General features: G+C 56.3%; 1 protein-coding gene across 2 annotated transcripts in view; it reads left to right on the forward strand.

The window, feature by feature from the left end:
* Nucleotides 1–16,908, forward strand: part of KYAT1 (kynurenine aminotransferase 1) — a 31,007-nt gene extending 14,099 nt beyond the window's left edge. The window contains exons 1-13 of one of the 2 annotated variants that reach the window (XM_040963253.1): nucleotides 5,935–6,154; nucleotides 8,736–8,794; nucleotides 11,235–11,382; nucleotides 13,767–13,916; nucleotides 13,998–14,084; nucleotides 14,230–14,358; nucleotides 14,655–14,775; nucleotides 14,962–15,038; nucleotides 15,178–15,267; nucleotides 15,347–15,533; nucleotides 15,621–15,700; nucleotides 16,306–16,392; nucleotides 16,518–16,908. In XM_040963253.1, coding sequence (XP_040819187.1) covers nucleotides 6,059–6,154; nucleotides 8,736–8,794; nucleotides 11,235–11,382; nucleotides 13,767–13,916; nucleotides 13,998–14,084; nucleotides 14,230–14,358; nucleotides 14,655–14,775; nucleotides 14,962–15,038; nucleotides 15,178–15,267; nucleotides 15,347–15,533; nucleotides 15,621–15,700; nucleotides 16,306–16,392; nucleotides 16,518–16,583 — 1,377 coding nt within the window. In that variant the 5' untranslated portion in view covers nucleotides 5,935–6,058 and the 3' untranslated portion in view covers nucleotides 16,584–16,908. Of the gene's footprint in view, nucleotides 1–5,934; nucleotides 6,155–8,735; nucleotides 8,795–11,234; nucleotides 11,383–13,766; nucleotides 13,917–13,997; nucleotides 14,085–14,229; nucleotides 14,359–14,654; nucleotides 14,776–14,961; nucleotides 15,039–15,177; nucleotides 15,268–15,346; nucleotides 15,534–15,620; nucleotides 15,701–16,305; nucleotides 16,393–16,517 lie in introns of those variants that run through there. The other variant, XM_040963254.1, reaches the window with a different exon arrangement.
* The last annotated feature ends 1,475 nt before the right edge of the window (nucleotides 16,909–18,383 follow it).

Genomic DNA, 18,383 nt, shown 5'->3' on the forward strand with positions numbered 1-18,383 from the left:
CTCTTGGCCCCTGCCTTCAGCCTGTCCCAACGCGGGCCATTGTGGTTGTCTGGATGGAGCAGGTGGAAGAGAGAATATTTCCATCTCTCTCTTTTTTAAAGATTTATTTATTTTTGGGCCCGGCGTGGTGGCCTAGCAGCTAAAGTCCTCGCTTGAACGCTCCGGGATCTCATATGAATGCCGGTTCTAACCTGACAACCCCACTTCCCATCCAGCTCCCTGCTTGTGGCTTGGGAAGGCAGTTGAGATTTATTTATTTTCATTGGAAAGGCAGATATACAGAGAGGAGAGACAGAGAGCAAGATCTTCCATCCGATGATTCACTCCCCAAGTGACCACAACAGCCAGTGTTGCGCTAAACCAAAGCTAGGAGCCAAGAATTTGCTCCAGGTCTCCCACGTGGGTGCAGGGTCCCAAGGCTTTGGGCCGTGCTTGACTGCTTTCCCAGGCCACAAGCAGGGAGCTGGATGGGAAGTGGAGCTGCCGGGATTAGAACCAGCGCCCATATGGGAACCTGTTGCGTGCAAGATGAGGACATTAATCACCAAGCTACTGTACTGGGCCCTCTGTAAGTCTTTTACATAAATTTTTAAAATCTCGAGAGAATTGTATGCGGTTTCTGTGGATAGTGAAGGCAGAAGAGAATGGAGCAATCATTTATAGTTTTATTTTATTTCCGAACAGTGCACGGGGACTTTACGATGTATTGCTGTAAAAACGGTGTTGCGTCTCCCGGAGTCGCACGTCCCTATCCCCAAGGGTGACCATGTGAAAGGAAGGGAGAGCTGTTAGAGGACCAGAGAAGCAAGGCTGCTGGATTGGATCATTTAGCGGGGCGTGGTTGGGCCAGCGCTGTGAACCCCCTGCCCACGAGGCCACGGAAGGAGAGAGACCGCACAGCGGCAGCTGGCCATGTGTGCTGAGGAAAGCAAGGTCAAGGCTGGGGCAGGGGTCCTGTGTGGAGGGTGCTGGAGGCAGGTTCTGTAGTCAGGCAGGGTGTGAGCGGCCCCGACAGGGGGGACAGCAGGTGCAGACACCCCAAGATGGGCCCTCAGTAACGATGCAGGGCAGATAGCAGACCCCTGAATAGAAGCAGAGACCCCAAGATGGAAGGCGGGGTCTTTATTTCCATGAGAAAGGTGCAGATGATCTGGTGGCCTCATTAGGAAGTGCTGACTTCATCACCCATTTCTGCCTCAGGAACGCCCCAGATTACAGGCCAAAAACAGCAGCCTTCCCTCCTGGTTCAGACCTGCCAGGGGCGGGCTGGGTGGAGCCAGTCCTCCTCCTCTTCACGCCCAGTGGCATCAGCCGGGTGGCCTGGCTGGGCTCCATCACATGGCTGCGGGCTGTAGGCTGGGGCTACAGCCCTGGGCTCTCCTCCTGCGGGCTCTTGCACAGGGGCTATGGGCTGGGGCAGCAGTCCTGGGCTCTCCACCCTGCAGGCTTTTGCATAGGGACTGTGGGCTTCCTGTTGTCTTGGTGGGGGAAGCATTGGTTTGTTTGCTTGCTTGGCTTAGAGACCACACTTGATCACTGCTGTCATGCCTTCTTAGTTGAGTAGAGGCCGTGGAACGGGACGCAGTGTTGCTGGGACTCGAACTGGCACCCTTATGGGGTACTGCTGCTGCAGGTGGAGGCTCAGCATGCAATGCCATGGTGATAACCCCAGAATTTTTTCCTTTTTAATAAAATGCAGATAGCGGGTGGTCCAGCATGATAGCCAAGTGGCTGAATCCTTTACTTGCACATGCCGGGTTCTCGTGAGACCTCAGTTCATATCCCGCCTGCTCCACTTCCCATCTAGCTCCCTGTTTGTGGCCTGGGAAAGCAGTCGAGGATGGCCCAAAGCCTTGGGACCCTGCACTCATGTGGGAGACCCAGAAGAAGCTCCTGGCTCTTGGCTTCAGATCAGCTCAGCTTCAGCTGTTGCAGCTGCTTGGGGAGTGAGGCCACAGATGGAAGACCTTTCTGTCTCTCCTCCTCTCTGTATGTCTGCCTTTCCAATAAAAATAAATAAATCTTAAAAAAAAATAAACAGTGCCACTAGCAGTTGGGTTTTGGCTTCTTGGAGCTGCCATCCTCGCAGGTAAACTGACCGTGCTTCGGTTCTGATGGACTTTGTGAAAGCCGCGTCCCCCCCCCCCCACGACACTCAGGTCACTCACACTGCTAGGAGGTGAACCTTTAAGGAGATTTCTTATTTATTTTCATTTTATTTGAAAGGCAGGAGCCAGCATAGTGGCTCTGGGAGTTAGGCTGCTACCTGCCACTCCTTCATTCCATATGAGCTAATTCATTACTTTGCTAACTCATTTGTTCGTTCATTCAGTCCCTGCTAATGCACCTGAGAAAACAGCAAAAGATGGCCCAAGTCCTTGGTCTTTGTCACCATATGAGACCTGGGTGGAGGTCCAGGCGCGTGGCTTCTGTCTGTTCCAGCAACCCCATCATTGTGGCCATTTGGATGGTGAACCAGTAGACACATTCTCTCTCGCACTAATCATAAATAAATAAATTTTTATTTATTCATTTTTATTGCAAAGACAGATATAGACAGAGAGGAGGAGAGACAGAGAGGAAGATCTTCCGTCCGATGATTCATTCCCCAAGTGACCACAATAGCCGGTGCTGCACCGATCCAAAGCCAGGAGCCCAGATCCTCTTCCAGGTCTCCCACACAGGCGGATGCAGGGTCCCAAGGCTTTGGGCCGTCCTCGACTGCCCTCCCAGGCCACAAGCAGAGAGCAGCATGGGAAGCAGGGCTTCCAGGATTAGAACCGGTGCCCATATGGGATCTTGTGTGTTCAAGGCGAGGACTTTAGCCGCCGGGCCACCGCAGCTAAAGAAGGAGAGATGTCTGCTGTCCTTTGGTCCATGCCCTAAATGCACACGACAGCCAGGGCTGGGCCAGGCTGAAGCTGGGAGCCTGGAATGCCATGTGGCTGCAGGGACTTGCTGCCTCCCAGGCTGTAACTAAGCTGGAAGTTGGGTTGGAGGGGGAAGAGCCGGTGTGAGTTCCCTATGCCAAGTCGCCACCTCAAAAGTGGGACAAGGAAGAGGTTACCAGGCCATAAGAATCTGCCCACCCTCAAAGCCACTGGATGTCCTTGTCCTGGGAACTTGCACTGTGTTAAGAAAGCATCATGCTTTTGTTCCCCTCCCCCCACACACACCCCTACCCTCTTGTCCTTGGCTGTCCACCATGAGGTGATGCAATCAGAAGCCCTCACTGGGTACTAGCACCTTGGCCAATGGCCTTCTGAGCCAGCAGAGCCGTGAGAAAGAAATCTCCATTCTTCACCAACCACGCAGTCTTGGGCATTTAGTCACGGCAAAGCAGTCTTGGGCATTTAGTCACGGCAAAACGTGTGGACCATGGCAGCCATGCTCACATCTGAGAAGCCAGAGGCCCCTGGCAGGTACCGAGCGGGACTCAGTCAGGCCTGCCCCTGGTGCCTACGGGGCTGCAACGGAGCCCACGCACCAGCTGTCACCACTCAGGGCCACCCTGTGGCTTGGCGCTCTGCCCACACCCCTCCCCCACCCCATTCACCTGCTTAAGAGGGCACAGATCCAGCCGGCGGCCCCTGAATTGTCATGGGCAAGAGACCAGCATGGTTGCTCTGGGACACATCCCGGGCTGTGGAACTGCCCGGTCCCACAGTGGCTGAGAACTTAACCCGAACTTTCCGCTACAGCAGCTGTGCCTTCCCCGTGGACAGGTGAAGTGCCTGCTGCTCCGTGCTGGCACTACTGTGCGTCCGGTACACCGCGGCCATTGTGTGTGCAGGGTGGACGTAGACTTACCCGTCAGATGCGGAGCCCGATGCTGTGGGTATTGGCCACTTGGAGCATCTTCAGATTAGACAGGAAGCCCCTTTCTGCTGGTTAATAGCCCAAATGCCCACAGCACTGGGGCTTGTCCTCCTGCGTGGGTGACCCCACCCCTCTTGCTGTCCCCTGCTGCCTCTTGGCTATGCGCCAGCTGGAAGATGGACTCAGCAATGGAGCCAGCACTCAAACCTGGGGACTCTCAACATGGGATGGGAGGGCGGGTCCTTGAGCCTTCCTAACTGCTCGACCACACACCCTGAAATTCAGACTTTTATTACAAAGATTTCTGACATGCTATGGGCTATGTTTTCACTTTTTAAAAAGTTATTAAGTGGGTCTGGCAGCGTGGGCTAGTGGCTAAAGTCGTCGCCTTGAACACGCCGGGATCCCAATATGGGCGCCAGTTCTAATCCTGGCAGCTCCACTTCCCATCCAGCTCCCTGCTTGTGGCCTGGGAAAGTACTCAAGGACGGGCCAAAGCCTTGGGTCCCTGCACCCGCGTGGGAGACCTGGAAGAGCTCCTGGTTCCTGGCTTTGAATCGGCTTAGTTCCAGCCATTGTGGCTGCTTGGGGAGTGAACCAGCAGACGGAAGATCTTCCTCTCTGTCTCTCCTCCTCTGTATATCCGCCTTTCCAATAAAAATAAATAAATCTGTTAAAAAGTTATTAATTAACTAATTTGAAAGGCATAGGTAGAGAGAGAGAGAGAGAGAGAGATCTTCCAGCCACTGGGTGACGTAGCAGGTTGTCCACCGCAGCCACGTCTGGGCCAGGCTGAAGCTAGGAGCCAGGAACTCATTCTGTGTCTCGCATGTGAGTGCTGGGTGCCAGCCCCCTGCACCACCACCTGCTGCCCCCAAGATGTGCTCCCACAGGAAATTGGAACTGGGAGGGGAGCCAGGGCACTAACCAAGCACCTGACCTGGAATGTGGGAGCCCCACGCAGGGCCAGGGCCGTAAGCGCTGTGCCCACCACGTGCCTCGCAGACACGTTAGCTTTCCAGAAGTACGTCAGTCTGACTGCGCAGAACAGATGGGAGTGAACAGAGGTTTATTTAGCTCACGTTCTGGACTTGGGGAGGTGTGATATTGCGGGGCTGGCGTCTGGCAAGTGCTTTGCAATGTGGAGGCAGCCACCCTGTGGCAACACAGTATTAGAGCTCTGGACTCTGCTCCTCTCTTTAGAAAGCCACTGACAGCACTGCAGGGCTTCCATCCTCTTGACCTGGTTCGTGTTCACCCTTCCCAAGGGCCTCACCGCCAGCCCCATGAACGTGGGCACATGAACTCCTCGGGGACACACCCAGTCATGGTCTGTGGCACTGCTCCCCAGTGCCCTGGCCCCCGCTTTTTCTCTTCCTCGTAATGCATCTTAGAAAGAAATGGGGTCACGTGTTCTGTCTCCAGCAGCCTGAACTTGTCGGTTACATCTCTGTGCCATTTAACAGGTTCTCTTGCTGGTATTTGAATCACATGGGGAAGTGGTTCGGATTTGTTTCTATTCTCTGTTTTTATTTTTGTTTTCTTCAGATTTTGCTTATTTGAAACGCAAAGTAACAAAGTGAGAGAGAGGGAGAGAGACAAATAGATCTTCCATCTACTGGTTCACTCCCCAAATGGTCACAGTGTCCAGGACTGAACCAAATCAAAGCTCCATCCGGGTCTCCCACTGCTGGTCACGTCCTTGGACCATCATCTCCAACCACCTGCTTCCCCAGGACCATTAACAAGGAGCTTGATTAGAAGCAGAGTAGCCAGAACTCAACCTGGCACTCCAACATCCAGCGTTGCAAGTGGCAGCTTTGCTTGCTGAGCCACAATGCCGCCCCAGGGTTCCCTTCTGCAACAGCTTGCTGACAGGAGGTGTGTGCCCAGAGCTGGAGCCCGATGGGGCTGACACTGTGTGTGTGATGCCAGGGGCACCCTGGGGTCCTCCCCGGGCCACAGTCCCCGATGAGGCGATGGTTGTCTGTGCACTCTGGTTGCTGGGAGGGGCGTATGGTCCCAAGAAGCGGTGAGGGCTACATGGGAGGAGACATACCTGCAGCACAGCCCGGGGCGCCGAGCTGGGCACACGTGTGACCACATGTTGTCTGTTGTCATTGCTAGAGCTGTGTTGGGGGGGTACCCGGTCCCGAGCTCGGAGCCAACCTGACCAGGGCTTCCACCTGACCTCTGCCCCTGGTGGAGCAGTCAGCAGTGCCCTGTGGCTCAGGGTGGCATGCTCAGGAAGGCAGCAGCCATCGGTGCACACCTGCTGGGCCCGCTCCAGGGAAAGAGCGTCGGCACCCCGCCCACCCGAGCCTTGCACCAGACTGTAAGTGCTCCAGCGCCCATGCCCGCCCCCCTGCATGCTCCGGGGCTGCTGGGATCTGGCTGGGCTCAGGTGTCAGCAGCTGTGCTTGGTTGCAGCCTCTTTCAGGAAGCCTTCCCTGGCTGCAGCCTGCCCCTGCCCCTGCCCATGTCTGGCCTTTGCTTCTCCAGTCTGGAACTTGTAGCTCTGCCTCCAAAAGCCTGCTTGGCGCCTGCAACTCCTCCCACCATCCCCCTGCGCCCACCAGCCCAGCACTTGGTACACAACAGGTGCTCAGTATGTCTCAGCTAAGTGGATGTGTCACCCACAAGGCCAGGAACATGAGGTGTGTCTCATTCATGCAAGCACTTTTGGAGAAAAGCCAGTCATTGGAGCACCCTGCATTTCTAAGGGTGTCCTATTATTTTTTTCTCCTTAAGTGCATTTGGTGTCCCTCACTGTACCACCCCCTCCCCAGCTGGCCCTCACTCAGTGCCCGCCCCATTCAGGGGTGGTTCCTGGTGCTGCGGTTGTGGCCTCGCCGTGCTGTCCGCTGTGGGACATGTTGCTTCCAGGCAGGCTGCCGTGCCCATCTTTACATTCAGGCTGCAGGTGGGATGTCACGACTAAATTTAGAGGGCACAAGGCAGAAGAAACTCAGAAGCAGAGACGCCCCCCACATGACACAGAGCGGGAAAGAGAGAATGCGCTTCGTTCTTCAGATGGCCACAACAGCCGGAGCAGGCCCAGGCCAGTGCCAGGAGCTTCTTCTGGGTCTCCCGCCTGGCTGGCAGGGGCCCCTGCATCTGGACCGCCATCTGTTCCCTCCTCAGGCACACCAGCAGGGAGCTGGAGGGAAACGGAAGCAGGAACTCTTATGGAATTCAGGGTCCCAAGTGGCAGCCTACCTCCCCCCACCACAACGCCGGACCCCGTTAACAGCCTGATATATTTTCTTCTATACTTTTTTTTTTTTCTGCTCATATGGTTGTAGAAAACATGGATATGTCCACAGATGTTTGTGTATGTTAGGGTGGGTGTTTCTAACAGAAAAAGAGACCATTTAAAGGCCAATGCAGTGGCACCTCAGCTAATCCTCTGCCTGCCGTGCTGGCATCCCAACTGTTCCACTTCCCATCCAGCTCCCTGGGGAAGCAGCAGAGGACGGCCCAGACCAAGCAGAAGAGCGATCTATTTCCCTCTCCCTCTGCTATTCTGCCTTTTCAAATACATAGAATAAATATTTAAAGAAAATTAAATGGGACTCTTCCCCCTACAACGTTTAATCACACAAGGAAAACATGTATTTTAGGACCCAGTGACGTGGCCTAGCAGCTAAAATCTTCGCCTTGCAAGTGCCAGGATCGCAATATGGGCGCCAGTTCTAATCCCAGCAGCTCTACTTCCCATCCAGCTCCCTGCTCCTGGCCTGGGATAGCAGTCGAGGATGGCCCAATGCTTTGGGACCCTGCACCTGCATGGGAGACCCGGAAAAGCTCCTGGCTCCTGGCTTTGGATCAGCTCAGTTCTGGCCATTGCGGTCATTTGGGAAGTGAATCAATGGATGGAAGATTTTCCTCTATATCTCTCCTTCTCTCTGTATACCTGACGTTGTAATAAAAATTAAATAAATAAATCTTAAAAAAATGATTTTAGAAATTTTGGAAAATAAGAAAATGCTAAGAAAAAAAATTTTTAAAGTCTATTGACCATGAAAGATGACCGCTGCCCACACTTGGGTCGTGGGTCCCCTCAACAGAGGTCACCCTCCTTTCCAACAACTTTGATGTGTGCAGTACTCAGCCTGCCGATCAGCTTTGGGGCTTCCCTGGACGTCCACGGCTGCTGTGCCTCTGTGACTCACACCCCTAGGATTCCCAGGCTGTGAAAAAGCTGGCCTTTTTGTAGATGGCCCTGGAGGCGCCCCTCCAGAGTTGGGGGCCCTGGTGCTGTACCTGCTGCAGCAGGCACCTTTGGCAGGTCCCTGGGGCTCCCCAGGCATCAGTGTCCAACGGGGGTTCATGGCACCTCCGGCATACGAGCACAGCCAGAGGATGACACCCTGTTGGCCACGGCGGGTGCTGGGACCGTGTGGGAGACTGCAGCAGCTGTTGGAGGTGGTGGCCCGACTCGTGGCTCTCGGGCCTGGCCAGTTCCACACACCACCTGTGGATGAACCAGGAAACAGCTGGAAGCAGCACAGGGGTGGGGCCAGTCAGGGAAGCTGAGGGTGAGTGAGTGTCCCCCACCCCTTGGGCCTGAGGTCGAGTGTGTTTGTCCTGTGGCCTTGAACACATCACTGCCCCCAGTCCTCCCTCTGTGTCACGCGTGCAGTGGGTGCAGCGGGATCATCCAGGAGTTGAAGGATGGAGCTTGGCCAGAGCATGGGGATGGAAGCTGCCACCGCCGCTGCTTTTTTTATTACTGCTGTCCACCCCCTACCTCCCTCCTGCGCCCCCTCCTCATCCCCCAGGGTCGTCTAGACTGAGCCAGCCCACATAAGGAGCCAGGACAGAAGCTGGTGGAGGGGGTGGGCAGGGGAGGTGGGAAGGCAGGTGTAACCTGGATGACCATGACCCTGACCTGCCACTTGCTCTTTCTCCAGCTCGCCATGGCCAAGCGTATGGAGGCCCGAAGGCTGACGGGAATCGACCACAACCCCTGGTGAGGTGGCTGCCCTGGTGAGGTGTGGGGTGTCTCCTCAGGCAAGGCTTGGTCATTCCAGGCCTCGCAGCAGTGCCTGGGACACGCAAGGCAGTCACAGGACAGATGCAAGGCCCAAGGTGGTAGGCGGGCTTGGATTGGACCCTTGGCTGCTATGTGTCCTGCCTGCCGGAGGGGCCCAGAGGAAATTGGGGGGATGGGAAGAGCAGTGTGCAATGGTTGTCACCGAGGTGCCGGACCAGAGCGGCCCCAGGATTCCGGACATCATGCTGCACCTGCAGGTTCTGTACCTGTGGATCCCACCTGCCCCCATCACAGACAAGCAGCCGGGGAAAGGGCAGCTGCCTCCCTGATGAAGCTGTTCTCCTTCGTGTCCCTGAACAACATGCTGGGCCAGCTGTTTCTGCCACAGGCCTGGGGCCTTTGGTGCCAGCCCGGGGACGGCCCAGGGCAGAGGAGGGTGTGCACGTGGTCCGGTTTGTGCAGACACGGCGTTACTTCACAGGAGGGGCCTGAATGTCCTCATCTAACCCACTGGAACTGATGCTCATGGGCCCCGAGTCGCCGTGCTTCCTCTCACGCTTTTTGCACCAAGTGAGAGAAGCCGCGCGCATGGCCCAGTGACCTTAGCACGTATTTGTGGGTGTTATGGTTTTAAGATGTATGTATTTTCTTTGTTTGAAAGGTGGAGTGACAAGAGAGAGAGAGAGACAGCAGAGACAAAGAGATCTCCCTGGCGCACTCCCCGAATGTCAGCAATGGGCAGGAGCTCCCCCTAGCTTCCCGAGGGGTGCAGTGCGCCAGCACCTGCAGCAGCATCCGTTACTTCACAAGTGCATGAATAGGAAGCTGGGCAGGGAGCAGAGTGGCCAGACTTGAACCGGCATGCCCATATAGGAGGCGAAGGTCCCAAGTGGGAATATTTTTTCCTTTCTCCAATTGTTTTAAATATAAAGAAGAGAAGCACGTGGGTCCCACCATGCTTGTATTGCACTGTGGTCCAGTGTCCTGGGCCGTCCTCCACTGCCTTCCCAGGTGCGCTAGCAGGGAGCTGGACTGGAAGTGGAGCATCCAGGACTTGAACTGGTGCCCATCAGGGATGCCGGTACTGCAGACTCTGGCTTTTCCTGCTATGCTATAGGCCGGCCCCCATTTTTTCTTCCCATTGTGTGTTCGTCCATCCCTCCCATATGACATTTGGATGTTGATTTGTCAGCCTCAGCCCCTCCCCACTTCTGGTCACATGGTTGTCCTGCCCACTTCACTGGAGGACTTAGTGGTGGCCCGAGGGCAGCGGTATGCAGAGGGTTTTTAGGCGCTACAGGTTGGGGAATGGGGTCAGGTCCACATATGTTTTTCTAGCCTTTCAAGGGAGACAACAGGGGCAGGCCTAGCAGAGGTGGTGTTCCTGTGGGACCCCAAAACCCAGGACCCTCAATACAAACAGGGGTGGGGAGCTGCCAGGCCTCAGGCATGGGTGGGACAGAGCCCGGCCAGAGGCCTGGCACGGGGAAGGTCAAGGGCAGGATGGGACTGAGCAAGGAGCAGGTCCCAGGCTGCTCCCGGGGTGGAGGAGCCGAGGATGAGGAGCCTGGAGACGAAACCTCTGGTTTTCTGTGTTCCAACCAGCCTCGGCTCCTACCGCCTGGTTCTGGGTCCCAGTTCAGCTTGGCTTGGGCACAACCCCTGCCCATCCGGAGCCCCAGCCCACCTGTGTCTTCCAGGCACATGGTGCTCTGTGGGGTGGGAGTGGGAGGGAACGGAAAAGGAGATGACAGATCTTAGACATACCGGACGTTGGCCGGGGCAGGTATTGTGCTGGGCTGTTTGATCTGCCCACGTTCCATATCCCAGTGCTCAAGTTCAAGTGCCAGCTCTGCTTCTAGTCCAGCTGCCTGCTCATGTACACGTGGGAGGTAGCAAGTGGCCGCTCAAGGTGTAGGTCCCTGCTTCCCACGCAGGAGACCGGATGGAGTTCCCGGCTCCTGTCTCTGCCCTGGCTCCTGCAGACATTGCAGAGTAAACCAGTGCATGGAAGATACTTTCACATCAGTCCACTTCTGCCAAGCCTGACCCTGACCTCGCTGACTCCCAGCTAGCCCAACACCACATCCCAGCCCCTCCCCTGCACCCAGGGCACATGGCCAAGCCAGAAGAAAGGTGTCCAGGAGGCAAAGCTGGCAGGTGCCAGAGCCAGGGAGACCCCAGGCCGCCCACAGCACAACCAACAGCACTGCTTGTACTTCAGACGGACATGAACTCGAAAGCTGATCGAGCTGCACATTAACTGAGGGCCCGGGGCCTGACCCAGCTACTGTCCACACAGGACAGGCGGTGGAACCCTCCTGCACACAGCACTAGGCGGGGGCACATGCTGGCCATGAACAAGCCCTGGCCACGCTCTTGGGCGGATGCCAACCATCCCTGCCTTTGCCACCAGGGTGGAGTATACCCGCCTGGCCAGTGAGTGTGACGCCGTGAACCTGGGCCAAGGTTTCCCCGACTTCCCGCCCCCAGACTTTGCCGTGGATGCCTTCCGGCAGGCGCTCAGTGAAGACTTCATGCTCAACCAGTACACCAATGCCTTTGTGAGTCACTGCCCGTGGGAGGGAGGGGGCAGGTCGGGCTGTGTTCTGGACAGCTACCTCATTCTCTCCAGGCCCCATGCCTCATGGCCAAGAGGGGTAAGGCAGATGAGAAACCAGTTAGGGCAAAGGCTGTTCCTTCGTGCCCAGGAGAAGGAAGGCGATGAAAGCAGGAAAGAGGAAAAGAAATCAGGGAAGTCTCCCTGGAGGAGGTGTTGCCTGAATCAAACCCTGCAGGCTAGGCTGCTGATGGAACCAGCTCCTTCTGGATTGGGACAGTGGTTTCTCTCAGCCCGCTTCCCTATCGCAATGCCCGGGGCTGAGTCCTGGCCCTGCCTCTCAACTCCAGCTGCCTGCGCTGCTGCACTGCCCGAGTCCCTGTCCCTCCCCGCCAGCACACCTAGTTTGAGTTCCCAGTCCCTCTCTCTGGCCCAGCGCAGTGCCAGCTACAGCAGCCACGTGGGGTGAACCACTGGGGGGGAGATCGCCCTCTCTTTGTATCTCTGCCCTTCAAATGTTTTTTAATAAATGTGTTTTTTTTTTTAAATGTTGTGGCACGGCACAGTAGCAACTAAAGTCCTTGCCTTGAATGCACCAGGATCCCATATGGGCACTGGTTCTAATCCCGGCAGCTCAGCTTCCCATCCAGCTCCCTGCTTGTGGCCTGGGAAAGCAGTGGAGGACGGCCCAAAGCTTGGAATCCTGCACCCGCACAGGAGACCTGAAAGAGGCTCTGGGCTCCTGGCTTTAGATTGGCTCAGCTCCAGCTGTTGTGACTGGGGAATAAACCAGCGGACAGAGGATCTTCTTCGTCTCTCCTCCTCTCTGTATATCTGCCTTTCCAATAAAAATAAAATAAAATAGGGCCCGGCGCGATGGCGCAGTGGTTAAGGTCCTCGCCTTGCACGCCCGGGATCCCATATGGGCGCTGGTTCTATCCCGGCAGCCCCACTTCCCTTCCAGCTCCCTGCCTGTGGCCTGGGAAAGCAGTCGAGGACGGCCCAAAGCTTTGGGACCCTGCACCCGCGTGGGAGACCCGGAAGAGGCTCCTGGCTTCAGATTGGCATAGCATCGGCCGTTGCACTCACTTGGGGGTGAATCATCGGATGGAAGATCTTCCTCTCTGTCTTTCCTCTCTGTATATCCGCCTTTCCAATGAAAAAATAATAATAAAAAATAAATAAATAAATAAATAAAAATAAATAAAGTAAAATAAAATAAATCTTTGAAAAAAGAGAAACCAATGCACCTACTTGAAGCATATAAATAATAAAATTTTTAAAGATTTATTTTTATTGGAAAGACAGATTTTACAGAAAGGAGAGATGGAGAAAAAGCTTCATTCTATCTGCTGATTCACTCCCCAAGTGACCGCAACAGCCGGTGCTGAGCCAATCCGAAGCCAGGAGCCAGGAGCTTCTTCCGCGTCTCCCATGTTAGAGCAGGGTCCCAAGGCTTTGGGTCGTCTTTGACTGCTTTCCCAGGCCACAAGCAGGGAGCCAGGACCTGAACCATATGGGATGCCAGTACTTGTAGGCAGAAGATTAGCCAGTTGGGCCATTGCACCGGCTCCTAAAGATTTATTTATTGTTGACATGAAAGGCACAGTTACAGAGCGAAAGGAAGGGAAAGAGATTCCACCCACTGGCTGACTTTCCAAATGCCTGCAACAGCCAGAGCTTGAGCCAGGCTGAAGCCAGGAGCCAGGGGCTTCCTCTGGGTCTCCCACAAGGTTGCAGGGGCCCAAGGACTTGGATCATCCTCTGCTGCTTTCCCAAGCACATTAGCAGGGAGCTGGATCCAAAGTGGAGCATCCAGGACTTAACCAACACCCATATGGGATGCCAGCATCACAGGCGGTGACACTCAGTATGCCACAATGCCAGCCCCTCAAAAATGTTTAAAGTACTTCCCAGGTGTTATCATGGCAGTGCATGTGAAGGCTAGGAACCAGGCAGGAACCCTCAAAGCCAGAACTAAAACAGGAAGACCCCCTGGGCTTGGGGCAGCGGAGACATGCTCTGTAGCCCTCTAAGTCTGCAAAGCACAGCCGTACCCCTCGAGTTCTCCCAGGAACCTTGCGGGACAGGTGGCATTCAATCCTCCCATTTGACAGGTGGGAAAATAAAGGCTCGGGAAAGGGAGTGTTTTGCCCAAAGCCACACATAGTCAAGAAGGAACAGGACTTCTCTGCCCAAGCCCAGATCCAGAACAGGCTCAATGGTGAATGTTAACAGAGCAAGTGAAAGTGTGGGCCCCCCGGGAGCTTGACTCTGCCCCCCTCCACCTCCCACTCTACCCTGGTTGACCACTGGAAGGTGCTAGAATCTCCCAGATGCAGCTGAGGAGACAGCAGGACACAGGTGGCTGACCCTGCCATCCGACAGGGTTACCCACCCCTGACGGAGATCCTGGCAAGCTTCTTCGGGAAGCTCCTGGGGCAGGAGCTGGATCCGCGCAAGAACGTGCTGGTGACCGTGGGCGCCTACGGGGCCCTGTTCACAGCCTTCCAGGCCCTGGTGGATGAGGGAGACGAGGTGAGTGGCTGGGGCTGGCCCGGGTGGGCAGGGCCTGGATGGACAATGCCCCGTCCCCCACTCAGCTCACCCTGGTACTAGGTCATCATCATCGAGCCCTTCTTCGACTGTTACGAGCCCATGACCTTGATGGCTGGAGGCCGCCCTGTGTTTGTGTCCTTGAAGCCGGTAGGCACCTAGGTGGGGTGCGAGTGGCAGAGGACTCCCTGGGGGAGCCGACTTGGCCCCTGGGAGCTGGAAAGGTGGGGGAGGGTCGGGCAGAGGCCTGGAAGAGGACTTGAGTGTGGCCACCCCCTCCCACATGATGTTGCAGAGACCCTCCCAGGATGGGGACCCAGAGTCGAGTGACAGTTGGCAGCTGGACCCCACAGAGCTGGCCAGCAAGTTCACGGCCCGGACTAAAGTCCTGGTCCTCAATACACCGAACAACCCCCTGGGAAAGGTACCCAGGACGCGTCCTCTGGCAGCCCCTCCTGACATGCCACTTCGGAACCTCACGTCTCCGCGAAGCAGGAAGACCCCAGGGTCTGGGCTATGAGGACTGGGCAGGAACAACCCTGCTCCCCCAGAAGGTTTAGGGGCTGGGGTGATGGCATGTCTGGGTGCTTTGTGACGCATCCATGACCACAGAACAGTGACAGCCCGAAGGCTGCGGGGACTCCCACTTGGGCTGGGGGCGGGCTATAGTCCACTCGGGACCCTTGCAGCTGCCTTTCCCCCCAACCTGTCTTGGGGCAGGTGTTCTCGCGGGCCGAGCTGGAGCTGGTGGCCCGCCTGTGCCAGCAGCATGATGTGCTCTGTTTCGCCGACGAGGTCTACCAGTGGCTGGTCTATGACGGGCATCGGCACGTGAGCATCGGTGAGCCCACCTCCTGGGTGGGATGCAGGTCCCCTGGCCCGGTGGCAGGATGACATGGAGGCCTCTGACCAGCCTTGGGCCTAGAATGTGGAGAGTCTGTGCCCATCCCTAACCACTGGGTGGGCAGGGGATGTGTCCCAGGCCCCTCCCCTGCCACCAGCTGCTGCTTTCTTTGGCCATGTGCAGCCAGCCTCCCTGGCATGTGGGAGCGGACCCTGACCATCGGCAGTGCGGGCAAGACCTTCAGTGCCACGGGCTGGAAGGTGAGTAGCGGAGGGTGGTGGGAGTGGCTTCCCCATGATACTCTGGAAAGGGGGTGCAGGCCGGCGAGGCAGGCTGGGCATTGCTAGGGATGTGGCCCCCTCCCATCAGGGCTGCCCATCCACTGTGCGCCTCCTGCAGGTGGGCTGGGCGCTGGGTCCCGACACCCTACTGAAACACCTGCGAACTGTGCACCAGAACTCCGTCTACCACTGTCCCACGCAGGCCCAGGTGAGGGCTGGGGAGAGAGGCCAGGCAAGTGGGGGAGATCCCTGGGCACAGGGTCCCGCCTGACCCCACTCCCACACAGGCTGCCGTCGCCCTGAGCTTCCAGCGGGAGCTACAGCACCTGGGCCAGCCCGACAGCTACTTCGTGCAGTTCCCACAGGCCATGCAGCGCCGCCGGGACCACATGGTACACAGCCTGCGGTCGGTGGGCCTGCGGCCTGTGGTCCCGCAGGGCAGCTATTTCCTCATGGCAGACATCTCGGACTTCAGTGAGCATGCCCAGCTTGTCCCCGAGGGCAGGGGCCGAGGGCCACGCGAGGCTCAGCACAACCTGTGTCTATCCCCACCCCCCACAGAGAGCAAGATGCCTGACTTGCCTGGCGCTGTGGAAGAGCCCTATGACCGACGCTTCGTCAAGTGGATGATTAAGAACAAGGTGGGCCTGGCGTGGTAGCGTAGTGATTAAGGTCCTTGCCTTGTACATGCTGGGATCCCATGTCGTCGCTGGTTCTAGTCCGGTGGCCCTGCTTCCCATCCAGCTCCCTGCTTGTGGCCTGGGGGAGTGGTCAAAGACGACCCAAAGCCTTGGGACCCTGCAGCCGCATGGGAGACCTGGAAGAAGCTCCTGGCTCCTGGCTTTGGGTTGGCTCAGCACCGGCTGTTGCGGTCACTTGGGGAGTGAATCATTTGATGGAGGATCTTCCTCTCTGTATATCTGACTTTGCAATGAAAATAGGTAAATCTTATAAAAAAAAAAAAACCAAGGTGGGCTTCGGGGAGTGGCTGCACAGCTCCGGAGGCACTGCTCAAGCGCCAGGATCCGGCTCCGTGTCAGAGATGCCATATGGTGGCAGCACTTCCCGCTGTGTCTCTGTCATCCACAGTCCTTATGTTGAAGATTGGCACATTTCTGCTGCAGTCCATGCTGCCTTTTGCTCAGGGGACCATGGGGCGGGGGGCGACATGGTTGGCGTTCAGGGCAGGGACAGTTCGGTGAGGCTCTGGCAGGACCCAACTGACATGCCTTGCTCCCCCTCCCAGGGCCTGGTGGCCATTCCAGTGTCCATCTTCTTCAGCGGCCCCCAGCAGCAACACTTCGACCACTACATCCGCTTCTGCTTTGTGAAGGTGAAGGCTGGGGCTGGGCAAGGGGCCGCTGCCCCCCCGAGGCTCCCCGAGGCGTGGGGAGGAGCTCCCTGGCCCTGCCCTGGGCAGGTATGGAGTGAGGGTCCCACAGAGCTATGTCCACACAGGATGAGCCCACGCTGCGGGCCTTGGACGAGAAGCTGCAGAAGTGGAAGGCGGAGCTGAAGCCCTGAGCAGACCCTGCGTCAGGATGAGCAGCAGGGGAGGTGGAAGGGCGTCCTTCTCTGCCACACAGAGTGCCCCCCCACACACACACTCAAGTGTCTGTCTTCCTGTGCCAGGGGAGTGAGGCCTGGCCTCGATCATCCCTGCTATGTAGCAGGTGGAGTCTAGGACCTTGCCCATTCTGACTACTCCACACTGCCTAGGACGCAGAGGGTGGAATCAGGGGACTGCAGGTCCTGTTCACACTGGTACTGGCTTACCCAGCCCCTCCTCGCTGGATGGGCCCCTGCAACCAGTCTTTGCCATGCATAATAAAGTTTTAACTTATTCACACCTGCTGTGGCTGTTTCTGCTTCACTCCCCTCTCTGATGTGCCCTGGTTCCAGTCAAGGTAGGAAGAACCTTGGAGAACATCAAACCTCCTCCACCTTCCCCTTTGCACAAGTGTTTCTTTAAAAAAAATTATTTATTTTTATTGCAAAGTCAGATATAGAGGAGGAGAGACAAATAGGAAGATCATCCATCCGATGATTCACGCCCCACGTGGCCACAATAGCCAGAGCTGAGCCAATCTGAAACCAGGAGCCTCTTGCGGGTCTTTCACGCCGCTCCAGGTCCCAAGGCATTGGGTCGTCCTCGATTGCTTTCCCAGGCCACAAGTAGGGAGCTGGATGGGAAGTAGGGCTGCCGCAGTTAGAACCAGCGCCCATATGGGATCCTGGCACATTCAAGGAGAGGACTTTGGCCTCTAGGCCACGGTGCTGGGAAAGCAGTAGAGGATGGCCCAAAGCCTTGGGACCCTGCACCCGCGTAGGAGACCTGGAAGAAGTTCCTGGCTCCTTGCTCCAGATCAGCACAGCACAGCACTGGCCGTTGCGAGCACTTCGGGAGGGAATCATTGAATAGAAGATATGCTTCTCCGTGTCTCCTCCTCTCTGTATATCTGTCTTCGCAATAAAAATAAATAAATCTTTAAAAAAACAAACTAGGAGTAAAAATATCTGGGACAGGGCCCAGCGTGATAGCGTAGTAGTTAAAGTCCTCACCTGTTTCCAAAGCGAGTTGGAGTAAATAAATAAGTCTTTTTAAAATATATATTTATCGGGCCCGGCGCGATGGCACAGCGGTTAAGGTCCTCGCCTTGCACTCCTGGGATCCCATACAGGCGCCTGTTCTAATCCCGGCAGCCCCGCTTCCCATCCAGCTCCCTGCCTGTGGCCTGGGAAAGCAGTCAAGGACGGCTGAAAGTTTTGGGACCCTGCACCCATGTGGGAGACCCAGAAGAGGCTCCTGGCTTTGGATCGGCATAACATCGGCCGTTGCGCTCACTTGGGGCGTGAGTCATCAGATGGAAGATCTTCCTCTCTGTCTCTCCTCTCTGTATATCCGCCTTTCCAGTAAAAAAAATAAAATAGATCTTAAATATATATATATATATATATATTGGGCCCAGCGGCATGTCCTAGCGGCTAAAGTCCTCGCCTTGGATGTGCCAGGATCCCATATGGGTGCCGGTTCTAATCCCAGCACCTCCACTTCCCATCCAGCTCCCTGCTCATGGCCTGAAAAGGCAGTCGAGGATGGCCCAGTGCTTTGGGATCCTTCACCTGTGTGGGAGACCTGGAGGAAGTTCCTGGCTCCTGGCTTTGGATCGGCACAGCCAGGAGCTTCTTCCAGGTCTCCCACGCGGGTGCAGGGTCCCAAGGCTTTGGGCAGTCTTCGACTGGTTTCCCAGGCCACAGGCAGGGAGCTGGATGGGAAGTGGAGCAGCTGGGACACAAGTCAGCACCTGTATGGGATCCCAGCAC

The sequence above is a fragment of the Ochotona curzoniae genome, unplaced genomic scaffold (genome assembly GCF_017591425.1).
Source record: "Ochotona curzoniae isolate NIBS_2020 unplaced genomic scaffold, NIBS_Ocur_1.0 scaffold_3208, whole genome shotgun sequence".
Taxonomy (NCBI): domain Eukaryota; kingdom Metazoa; phylum Chordata; class Mammalia; order Lagomorpha; family Ochotonidae; genus Ochotona; species Ochotona curzoniae.